The 12,562-nt window shown below is 35.8% G+C and overlaps 1 protein-coding gene across 1 annotated transcript; it reads right to left on the bottom strand.

Annotated features, from left to right (window-relative positions):
• Positions 1–2,691: 2,691 nt before the first annotated feature.
• LOC103932936 (NAC domain-containing protein 101) lies at positions 2,692–12,264 on the bottom strand. The gene is made up of 6 exons (XM_048565931.1): positions 12,101–12,264; positions 5,471–5,691; positions 4,400–4,962; positions 4,015–4,299; positions 3,639–3,917; positions 2,692–3,203 (listed from the first exon to the last, which is right to left on the bottom strand). Exons 1-6 carry the CDS (start codon positions 12,262–12,264, stop codon positions 3,006–3,008), a joined length of 1,710 nt encoding a protein of 569 aa, XP_048421888.1. The 3' UTR covers positions 2,692–3,005.
• Positions 12,265–12,562: the final 298 nt, after the last annotated feature.

The following is a 12,562-nucleotide window of genomic DNA, read 5'->3' as shown; positions in this document are numbered from 1 at the left end:
ATGTAAAGCCAAATTTATATCTTGTTTTACATTTTCGAAATGTAAATGTGAGTTTTATTCCAATAGAAGAGATGTAATTTTGAAATGCTATTTTCTCACTTAGACTAGTGGGGTCCACCTAAAACGTAAAAGAAAAGAATTTGCAAATTTGATATTCCTACCAAGGTTTATATTTTACATTTCGTCTATTAAAGAGCTTCTGACCAACCAAAAATGTAGTTCCTATTTCATGGCTTTTTGTATCTAACATTGGAGATCCTTTAAGGAATAGGCTAGTTGTCATACTACTAATTAAGTTTTACACAGAACCTCAACTTCCTTTATGATTGAGAATAAAAATCACTTACAATACTACAATTCATAACGACTTTTCAGAATGCGAGTTTGAATCGTCCAACAAAATAGAGATGAATTTCATTATATTAGTATTTTTTTATAGAACAATTTCAGAATGGTCTAGACTCTATATTGGTTAGACTAACATAAAAATTTTATACAGCCAGTTGGTAAGAAATTTGTAGCTTGAATAATGTACGTGACATTGCTAACGACCACAACCTAAAATATTTCAAATTGAGTTATTCATGTGACAATCTAACTCTTTGTCTAATCATTCCTAAAATTAAATCTTAGATTCGAATTCTCCTTTGCCACATTCATTGATTCATTTTTTCATTTGGTCTACTACATTAGCAGCCATGACATTGAAGTACCCGACACCAATAATCTAATGACAAAAATAGGATGAAACATTTACCATAGTTCAAAAGTAACACCATGATATTAATGCTACGTAGTATTAAGTGTTACAGATAATTTAGTTGTTATATTTGATTTTCATAATTTTATAAAACTTTTATTTTCAATCTTACTATACCAATGAGTGCTACTTACCTTTAAAAAAAAGATTGCAACAAAAAAAAAAAAAAAAAAAAAAAGGAAAAAGAGTAAAACAAAAAAAACAACACAAAATACCTCATTCAACATTCAACCGTTTTGAAATAAACCACATAGTAATCTAATTTAAATTATAGTTAAAATTACAATGTGATAAATTTTAGGCTTAAATGTTAAAATGATCCATGTGTTTTAGTCATTTGGGTTAATTTAGTCATTGTGTTTTCAATTTGGCCAATTTAGTCATTGTGTTTATCTTTGTTAGCCAATTAAGAACATTTCCATTTAATTTTTGTATAAAAATAAAAATTATTATAAACTTATTTACAAAATTATATATTTGATTTAAAATATTTAAAAATGAAATAAAATTTTATTCTCCCTCCCAATTCACCGACCTCCTCCCTAACATTACCTTCTCTCCTTTCTATGTCACAACCTAATTATTTTTCTGATTGGAAGTTTTATCTCTTATATGTGTTATTTCTCATTGATTTGCATTTTTATGTACAGATAAAATATAATTATATCCCATATAATGTTTCTTATGAATTTTTAAAAGAGACTGACTAAAATGTCTTTAATTGGCTAAAAGAGACAAACAATAAGACTAAACATAAGGACTAAATCGGCTATATGGCTATAATACAAGGACCATTTTGACATTTAAGCCTAAATTTTAACTTGGGTGACAAGAGGATAGTACACTGTAACTTGGATACGATTAATTTTACATGAATTTAATTACAAGTTATAACCACTTAGTACTACAGTTTAGTGATATTCCTCGTCACTTGTAAGTAAGATATCTTAGGTTTGATTTTCGCCAAAGATGAATTTGAACCACATTACTACTAGCTCATTGTAAGGTTAAGCTCACGCCCTTCCCATAGTATAGATAATATCATATGTTCAAGAAAAAAAAATACAAGTCTTATTACAACTCTAAGCAACAACACTTGGTATAGGAGAGCTTATACGCTTGGTATAGTGGGCTAAAGAATAAGGTCCTATCTAAAGAGGACAATCTACCGCTTGTTTTTCATTACAACCAAAAACTGTTTGAATTGAATTGCACACACCTTTTATTATTTTTGACAAGAAATGATAACGAGATTTTATTTATCAATCAACAAATTACACAATTATATAGATACGAAATGTGTAATTTTCTAAGGACCAATAATTTGCTCTGGAGATAATTTACACTAACATAAAAAATAGTAAATTCCCTAAATGGCCGACTAAGAACCAATGGAAACCATTGAGAACCTAAACCATTTTTTAGGTTGTAATGAAATGTCCTCATTTTACCACATTTTTCAAACTCAGGGGACCAATTTGGTTTTAAAAAAAGGTTTAAAGACCCAAATAGAACAACTACTAAAACACAAGGAGCAAATTTACAGTCAAGATTAAGTAATCTCTTTTTTTTTATTTTTTTTATTTTTTTATCTACACTAAACGAGTGGAAGAGTGAGCTAAGTCTCACAATGGGTTAGCCATAATAATGTGGTTCAAATTCGTTTTTTGACGAGAATCAAACTAATATCTCTTAAATACCATTAGATCGTAATACTAAGTGATTAAGTAATCTCTTAATTACAAACTCTTGTAATACTCGACAAATCATTTAAATGGAACAATGGTTTGTTTGATTTTGCAGCTGCACATGGAATGCCGAAACAATGGACGCTTAATTGCAGCTGAATATTCTTTCTTTTTCTCCCTAGTTGGGTGTAACATAGATAACATGTAACATTATCGGGTACAGAACTCATATATACATATGGAAAGAGAAAACAATACACAAAATTTCATTCAATACTAAGAGGTTCTGATAAACAATACACAAGGATATACTTACAGAAAGGTTTAAGATCTTAAACTACAACCAATTATACACAAGATCACATCTTAATTATCAATAATATGTAGACTGATAGAGACTCCAGCAACCATGCACCAACAACTGCAGGGCAGATATAAGCATTGCCAATAAGGCGAGAACTACGGCTTGGTTGAATCGTCATTCCGTGGAGGACTTGACTAACGACTTCGGGGTGTTATTTTCGGGAAATTGAAAGAATGTTTTCAATTGCTGCCAGCTACCTCTTCCTTTTATTCGTAGTTTGATTTTCAAAATTAGAAGCGATGCTGCTAAATTGTTTATCCTTAACATTGGTTGAAATATTCTTCAGATAAGAATCTTTATCCCAACATGTAGGTTGCCAATTGTTGTAGCCGTTGTCACAAATATCGGCATGCAGAACGCCTCCCAGATATTTTTCTGGTTGAACACATGCCTGCAAGATTAAGAATCACAAACCAGCGACTGTTAAGTTTTTCATATACAAGTGTCAAAAGTAATGTTCAAGCATGATTATTCCGACCTCCAGAATCATGCTTTCTGTATATTGATTTTTCAAACCAAATGCATTGTAGCTAACCGGCTCATTTTTATCATTGGTTGAAATATTATTTTTGCAATTAACATGTGAATATTCATCTCCAATTTGAGGCTGCCATTTTATGCATTCATCATAAAAAATATTGGCATCCATAAAATTTTTGAGTTTTGTGTATATTGATGACTGTTGTGCGACATGTAATTAAAATACATTCATGTCCCTTTATGGCTAACAGGATTAAAAATCACAAATAAGAAGGTTAAGTTTTAATAAACTTTTGTTTTATTAAAGTTAATATTAGAGTATTCAAATAAGCATGTTTATTCTCACCTCTTGAGACATATCATCTGCAGCTTTATTTTCGAAGGTGAAGCTATGAGGTTCACCTTCATCACAGGTTGAAATATCATTCTTATCAGTAAAAGAATAATTATTATCTCCAAATGGTGATTGTATTGTATTACAATCATCACTAGTGCCATTGGCTTGCAGAACAGCTCCCAGCTGTATGTTTCCTGATGATAGGAATGTAGAGGAAAGGTAATCTTGTGGTGTCTGGTGCGGTGTTTGAGGTGGTGAATTCAGAATTTCTTCATTCTCAGCAAGCAACTGGTGGATTAAGAATCACAAACAAGCAGTTGTTAAATTTTAACAGGCTTTGCGAGTCCATACAAAAAAAAAAATGTATAGTATATGATTATCTTACCTCTAGAAACCTAGCAGATGCAGCTGGATCGTCCAAATCCGGGAATTCACCATCACCAGTTTCATCATCAAAGCTCAAAATGTTATTACTGTCTATAAGATGAGAATCATCACTAGTGCCATTGTATTGTATTGTATTACAATCATCACTAGTGCCATTGGCTTGCAGAACAGCTCCCAGCTGTACGTTTCCTGATGATAGGAATGTAGAGGAAAGGTAATCTTGTGGTGTCTGGTGCGGTGTTTGAGGTGGTGAATTCAGAATTTCTTCATTCTCAGCAAGCAACTGGTGGATTAAGAATCACAAACAAGCAGGTGTTAAATTTTAGCAGGCTTTGCGAGTCCGTACCCAAAAAAAAAAAATGTATAGTATATAATTATCTTACCCCTAGAAACCTAGCAGATGCAGCTGGATCATCCATATCCGGGAATTTCCCGTCACCAGTTTCATCATCAAAGCTCAAAATGTTATTACTGTCTATAAGATGAGAACCATCCGGAGACTCAGAGCTATTAACATCTCCTCGCCCTTTGTATCCCAGATGTTCCACTGGCTTTGGAATCACATCACATACAGCAGCTTGATTGTCGTTCGAGTTAGCACCTGAATCAGCTAACTTGCCGCAGATTGGATCATCCTTCGGCTTCTTATAAGTAGGTGACCTGTTCTTCAGGAGGCAGAGGACAAAGGGACCCACCTCAGTTTCTGTAAACTCATGGATTACCCAATCGGTCTTCTTTGCTTTCAGCCCACGACCTTCGCGGAAAGTCAGAAACCTCTTCTTCCCAATCACAGCTTGGGATTCTTCAGCCCTGATCTCCCGCTCGTCTCCTGTGCTCTTGTAAAAGCCTTGATCCGTGGCCCTGTCTCGGCGAGTCTTGTCGATATCCTTGTATTTGGGCGGGCTGAAGAAGAACCATTCCTTCTCATGAACTTCTGGGAAGAATGCTAAAATCCAACAACAAAACAAAATGTTCAAAATTTGAAACCAACCCGTCCAACTCTTGAAGAAGAAAAAGAAACACAGAAACACGATCATAAATTTTTGTGTGCAACAATATCATACCATAGGAAAGAGATGTGGGTTGGCTCTTTAAAGGGAAATTAAATCGAAAACACAAAGCAAATTTTTTTTGTTTTTGATAAAACACAAAACAATAAATTAAAATTGAAACCAACCCACTTCAATTCTTGAGGTACAAGCGATTTTACTACTCTCAATTATGCTAAGGGAGGGCAGTGGGCACTGGAATTTATGCATACAACAAGATCATCAATATAAACAGAGCACTGGAATTACTAAAAAAAAAAAAACAAAAAAGAAACCAACCCAATTCAATTCTGAAATGAAAAAAGAAACCGCAACAATATAATAAATTTAAATAAACAGCATCAGAATCCACCAGAAATAAGAAATGGCTAGTGAAGAAAAAGTGAGACAGATTAGTGGGTTTACCAGGAATTTCCCAGGGCTCGTACTTGCAGACATCGATTTCAGGGATGACGTAGCGGAAATGGGAGTCGGTGCCCTGTATCTTGTTCTTCAAGTAGTAGCTGACCAGCGACTCATCACTGGGGTGGAATCTGAACCCAGGCAGTGGGATCACATTCACATGAACTGCATCTCCTTCTTCGGTTGTCATGCTGCTGCTGCTGCCACTCTCTCTCTCTCTCTCTCTCTCTCAACTTTGAACTGTGATTCTTGATCAATGTTTTGGATTTGTGTGGGGAAGCAGCATTTCAGTGAAGTTGTATTTATACACGCTCGTCAAAGACCCACTTATGACTCAAAGCACAGGACTTTTGCATTGACCAGTATATTTTCCGAGTGATAAATTTTTATCCAATAATATTTTTATCCAATTCAAATTACCGTGTGATAAATTTTAACTTGGGTGATGAGAAGAGAGTACACTCCCCTAGCTACCTTCGCTACAGTTAATTTTACACGAATTTATTTGCAAGTTATATTACTATTCTAAGCTATAGCACTAACAGGGATATAAGAGCTTTTATGTTGGGTGTAGTGGGCTGAAGAATAAGGTCTCTATCTAAACAAAACAATCTACCACTTGATTTTCATTACAACTGGAAACCGTCTAACTTGAATTGCACACAACCTTTATTATTTTTACAAGAATCGGTAGAAGGATTTTATTAATCAACCAACAAATTATACAATTACAGAGGTGCCAAATGTATAAATTTTCTAAGAACTAATAATTTAAACTAGAAATAATTTACACACATAAAAAACAGTAAATCTCCTATATGGCTAGCACCACATGAATAAGAACCAAAGAAAACCATTGAGAACGTAAACCATTTATAAAGTTGTAATGGATTGTCAAGGAATTTTTTTTCAGAATGTTGAGAACAAAGTTCAAGAGATTAGATTAGATGTCATAATATAATTAGTTAGTTCTATGGATTATCCTCATTTTACCACGTTTTAAAAAGATATGTGACCCATTTGATCCAAGAAAATAAAAAAGGAAAACTAATGAAAATGGTTTGAAAACTTTGAGTTTTAATGATAAGAACAAAATAAAGGGTAAAGTGAATAGTACCAAGATTGACTTTTTCGTGTAAAAATGTGGTTTTTCGTTAAAGTGAACAGTGTCGTGGGTTTTTCGTTAAAACTCTCAAATAAAAAAGGTTTAAAGACCTAAATGTAATAACTACTAAAACTCAAGGTGCAAATTTATAAATAAGTCTAGAGCCTTGAGTTCAAGTTCTAGCCTTAACGCGTTAATTTTTAGTTAATTTTATTCTGCCGTGTAGTGGGAATGATAAAATCGAGAGGACTCAAGAACATTCTGGAGTCTGACACGTGGAAGTTGGAAAGCCTTGCTCAAGGCAAAGCATGATGTCATTACGTTAACTGTGCATGCCCATGTGGAGTCACAAACATAATAAACAAACATAATAAAATAATTACCGAATAATTCACAAAGATAATTCGAAAAATATCCTCATGTGAAATTTATAGACGTTGCGGTAATGGTTTTAAGTGTGGATCCCACCACTTCCTATCAAGTCTTTTTCACTTTGTAATTTGTAATTTTTGTTTCTTTTCTTATGAGGAATCTCACCTTGTAATTGGAGATTGAAAAGCTTGCATTATTCTTTCCTCCCCTTAATGATGACCATTCATTTTTCTTGAGTAGCACGCCAATATAGTATCCACGTATATTTAATTTTTGAATTGATTTATTAGCTTAAATTGAGGGTTCGAAAATTGTTGGATCAAATACAAGGATCATAGATGTGTTGAATGTTGTACCTGTAAGTGCTGATGAATAATTAGTTTGAGGTTGTACATACGAAATTCTATGACAAATGAAATAAAAACACATGTCTAAAGAATATTTATATTAATAAATTTGTAGGATTACAATCTCTTTAATTGAATCCTCTGATTCGATCTCTAAATATGTAAAGTGTGTATGTAGGGGTTGTTAATCCAAGGGTCGCGATGACTTGATCTTTGATGAATGATTGTATCAACGATTTGGCTTGTGGCGAGGGAAGAACCGGCACGTGTGGTGCTTGATGATTCTTCACAGGTTTTGGCGAAGAACGTAGACGGCTTTCTGAATTCTTCTGAGTGTTTGGGAATTTGGATGTTTGAGAGCTTTAGAGTTTTAAAGTTTTAGTGTCTGGGCGTGAAAACGATTTTTGGACCATTTCTTTGTCCTGAAGCCTCCTATTTATAGACTTTCCAAGCTTTGCCTACGAAAGGACCAAGGCCTCATTCATGTCTTTGTTCGTGATTTGTGATTTTACTCCTTCAATTAATATTTGATTTAATCAAATAAAAATTAAATTAAAAATCAAACAAATCAATCTTCCCAATTTAACATTTTCATTTAATTTAAATAAATTAATTAATTTGTTAATTTAAATTAAAATCAAATATCACTTTCCATCAAATATCGTCCGTCATTGCATGCCACGTAAGTCCTCACATACTGAAATTTAATGCATTGGTGAACATTATTTTTTATCGAAATTTGCATGTCTACAGAGAATGTTGACGAAAACTTGTAATTTGGGAACAAATTTCTTCTAACACAATTTCACCGTTACTCGAAAAAAATAGGGTTATATTATTTAAGTTTGGATCCATTCATGATTAAGTAATGTTTTAATTACAATCTTTTGCAATGTGCCACAAGAGAAACACTCTATGATTAAAATTACGAAGAAATGTCATACTTGATTTTGTAGCTTGCCTATGTGTTCTTTTTTTTAGGAGAATCAAGTCGACTCGTAGTTCAATGAAATTTGGATGGCCATCTGGATATGGTGCTTGAAGAGTTTGGGGTAAATTTGGTTGGCCATTTTGTCCCCATGCTCTTGATTTAATTTAAGCCCAACACTTAACAAATAGGCGAAAATGATGAGGTCAACCAAATAGTCTGGAATCACTCGACAAGAGGCATCTAAATAATTTCACATTGCTAATTGTGGATGTCACTCAATGTAGGAGGAGTCACTCAACTCTAATTGCAAACTTAAAATGAATATGCTTCTCATTTGTTATGGGAAAATTTTCCCTCTTTTTGTTCATTGAAACATTTGAAGGGATTACAAAAGTTCCTATTAAGCTTTGCAAAAAATGTTGTCATCTCACCTATGCCACTAGCTAAAACCATTCTTCCAAAGACACCAACTTAAACTCAATTAACAAACAACTAAACACAATAATTCAAAATAATTATTCCGTAGCAATTAGCTATTCCAATTATATCCGAATGCCCTGAATTAGTGCATCTCATTCCAACGTAAATTTGTATTCATTTGTTGCAGACTTGTGCTACTTTCTCAGATTCTATCTTGTTCTCAAGGTGTACGTCAGGGAGATCCTCTTTCTCCACTACTTTTTTGTTTAGCTTAGGAAGCTCTGAGTAGAAGTTTATCTTTACTCTACTCTGCTCTACTGGACAAATCATTACTATTTCAGCTCCACCGAGTTGTTGCCCTCCAACTCATGTGTTATGTGCTAATGATCTTTTTATTTTTTCTCATGGGAATGTTCGATCTCTTCGTTCTATTCGAAAGTTTTTGGATAAGTATGGTTATGCATCGGGACAACTTGTATGGGTGTTGTTCCTTTCATTTATCTTGGAATCCATTTTTCGTGGTGAGCCAAGCAGAATTCACTTTCAAGCTTTGGTGGATAAGACTAAAGCTCTTATTTCAAGTGACTACTCTAATTGGTGCAATTTGTTTATCAAAACTTGTTTTTTTCATAGCATCTCAGTTTATCAATGGCCCATTTGCCTTTTAAAGCATCTCTCTGCTTGTACAGGAAATTTTATTTGGTCAGGGGACTTGGTTTCACGAAAGCTAGTAATTGTTGATTGGAGTATTGTGTGTCAACCTAAGCATGAGGGTGGCCTTGGTCTTCGGGATTTGACATTGAACTTGACAGCTTTTGTTAGTTTTAGCCAAGATGCTTTACAATCCTCTTATATATAGAGTTCATTCGCTCGTCAACATTTTCCTCTTGCACCTTAACAAAACTCTATCATAATGGTTGAATTTTAGAAAACGAACGTCATAAACGAATTCAAGACGTCGAAAAACATAAGGGGGGACCTCGGGTACCCCTACGCGTTGCTACACGCGGCCTCACACGCCGCCATAAAGTGGCGGCCTCGACGACCACGCGTTGCCCTACACGTCAATATGGGTTGCTGAAAAGTTGGTGGAAAAGTCACCGACGCCACCATGTGCCTCCGATGGAGGTGTTTGTGTTCCTCGCGCCGGCTAAAGCTCAGCCTCACTCTCACCCACACACAGGCTCATGCACGGACCCACGTGCTGGCTAGGGTTAGGGTTTGGGTTTCTAGGCTTGGGCCTAGGGTCCTGGCTTGGGCATGGGGTTATTTGGGTTTGGGCCTAAAGCTTGGGCTAGACTCTATGACGCAAAGGCCTGGTTAGGTTTCTAGGTTACTAGATTATTGGGCTAGGCTCAATTGGGTTCAGGCTTAGGTTATTAGGCTAGATAACATGGCCCAAATGAATTTGGGTTGATGTTAAACGGGTTGGGTCGACCCGGTTTCAAGCCATAGTTTGGCTGGTTTTTAGGCTAATTTTCAAACGCTCATAACTTCTTCAATACTTAACCAAATCAAGTGGTTCAAAAACCAAAGTTATAGTACTCAATGGGATGAAAAGAATGGTACCTTACACAACTACTAACGCATCATGGTCTGGCAGAAAACACCTCGAAAGTGGCAATGCTCATCGAAAAATTAGCTATTTTCTACGATTAACATGTAAGTACAACTCAAAAGAAGTTTTGATCTACTCTTAAAACACATCCCAAGAGTTTCTAGAAGATTACCAACGTCGGAAAAATCATGAAACACGTCGGGGAAGACGATGAATAATGACCACATCGTTAAAGGGTTCCTCGGTTGGCACGGGGTTTCCCGAAGCTTCTCTGTCCACGTGGTGGTGGTTTGGGATGGTTGTGTGATTTTCAAAGAGGAGAGTGAGAAATGCAGAGAGAGAGAGCACGGGAGTGAGAGGGAAGAGATAGCAAAAAAATGGAGAAAATGAAAAGTGACGGAGAGAGAGAGAGTTACAAAAATCAGAAAAAAGAAAAGAGGGAAAGGGGATGCATGGGTCCAAGGGGAAAAAGCAAGGGGACAAGCTTTCCAAAATGGGTCCCAGTAGCTCATAATTCAAGAACGTGTAAGATGAAATACAAAATATCCGCAAACGTTCGACGTTTGAACGTAGAATCTTCGTTATAAGTCCAAATTCAAATCTGTTTGCACCTACGCTTTCGTGGAGATAAGTACGTTAAGAATAATTTAAGAAAATTAACGTTACTCATTTCAACGAGATGGTCAAACAAAGTCAACTCGAGGGCAGAATGGTAATTTCATAAATTAGTTAATATGAAAATACACTAAATTTGGGACGGGGTTTCACAATCTACCCCCTTAAAAGAATTTCATCCCAAGATTACAAACTTAGATAAATAGGTATGGATACCAACTCCTCAACAGTATGACTTTGTTCCTCAAAGCTTTATCCTGTCGATCGATGATCGTCGTTGGTTCCTCAACATAACTCAATGATCGTCTTGACTCACCTTTAATGGTTCCGGCTGAATAACATGAAAGGGATCCGGTACATACTTTCGCAGCATGGAAACATGGAGTAGTCTTTAATCTGTGACAATTCTGGTGGTAGCTCAAATCTATAAGCAACTACGCCAATCCTCTCAGTGATTCAGTAGGGGCCAACATATCGAGGACTCAAATTTCCTCGTTTACCAAAACGAACCACACCCTTCAAAGGCGACAACTTCAGGAAGAAAAAAACACCAATCTTATACTCACGATCCCTGGAATGTTGATCCGCAATTCTATTACGTAGATCTTGTGTTGCCTTTAGGTTCCTCTTTATCAACTGGATATTAGTATTAGTGGTGTCGACAATTTTTGGCCCTACCAACACCCGTTCACTAACCTCAGTCCAACATAATGGTGTCCATCATGCTTTCCCATATAGTGCCTCAAACGGTGCCATGCCAATACTGAAGTGGTAGCTGTTGTTGTAGGCAAACTCGATTAATAGTAGTTAACTATCCCAACTACCCTTCCACTAGAGAACATACACTCTTAACATGTCCTCCAAAGTCTAAATTGACCTTTTAGATTGACCATCGGTCTGTGGATGATAGGCAGTGCTATACAATAGTTGAGTATTCATGGCATCATAGAACGCTCTCCAAAATCTAGAGGTGAATCTTGGATCTTTGTTCGAAACGATGGTGATGGGTACACCATAAAGTATGACAATATTATCAATAAAAAGTTGTGCTAACTTCTCGAGTGTGTAGGTTTGTCAAACAGGTAAGAAATGAGCAGTCTTGGTGAGTTGATCCATAATCACTCAAATGCCGTCAAACCTCAACCGTGTGCTTGGTAAACCATACATGAAATCCATGGTTATGTCTTCTCACTTCCACGCTGGTATAAAGAGATTCTGCATTAGCCCCTCAGGTATTTATCTGTCCGCCTTCACCTGATGGCAAATAATACATCTCTTTACATACTCTGTGACATCCCGTTTCATCTTATACCAGTAGTAGAACAGACGGATAGCGTGAAACAATTTGGTACTCCCCAGATACATGGCATATACCGGAATATGAGCATCATCAAGAATTTCCTTCTTCACAACTTCATTGTCCTTAGGTATAAACAACCTATTTCCCATCATCAAGGCTCCATCTCTTCGGATTTTCAAATCTCACCCAGAACCATTCCGCACTTGTTCCTTTAGGTCTACACATTATTGGTCGAGCTTATGAGATTCCCGAACCAAATCCACCAAAACAGGCCTAATTTGGAAGTGTGCTAACAATGCTCTCTGTGAGTCTGGTATCATTCTAACGTTGGTTTCTCGAAAAAAAAATAGTAGCAGAACATGGATAGCTCAAAGGAAGGCAAGCTATCTATAAAACTTCCCGCTAAGTGCATCTGTTACGACGTTGGCGTGACTAGGATGATACTCA

Source organism: the organism of the source record quoted next, unplaced genomic scaffold, assembly GCF_019419815.1.
Source record: "Pyrus x bretschneideri cultivar Hongxiangsu unplaced genomic scaffold, Pyrus_bretschneideri_v1 Contig40, whole genome shotgun sequence".
NCBI lineage: Eukaryota > Viridiplantae > Streptophyta > Magnoliopsida > Rosales > Rosaceae > Pyrus > Pyrus x bretschneideri.
This window is presented reverse-complemented; position numbering and strand designations above follow the sequence as displayed.

Excerpts from the sequence above, each read along its gene's own strand:
- LOC103932936 (XM_048565931.1), bottom strand. The coding sequence starts at position 12,264 with ATGGGAAATAGGTTGTTTATACCTAAGGACAATGAAGTTGTGAAGAAG. Across the intron at positions 4,963-5,470 it reads CGAGCCCTGGGAAATTCCTG|CATTCTTCCCAGAAGTTCAT; the intron begins GTAAACCCACTA and ends GTTGGATTTTAG. Across the intron at positions 4,300-4,399 it reads CATCTGCTAGGTTTCTAGGG|TTGCTTGCTGAGAATGAAGA; the intron begins GTAAGATAATTA and ends TTAATCCACCAG.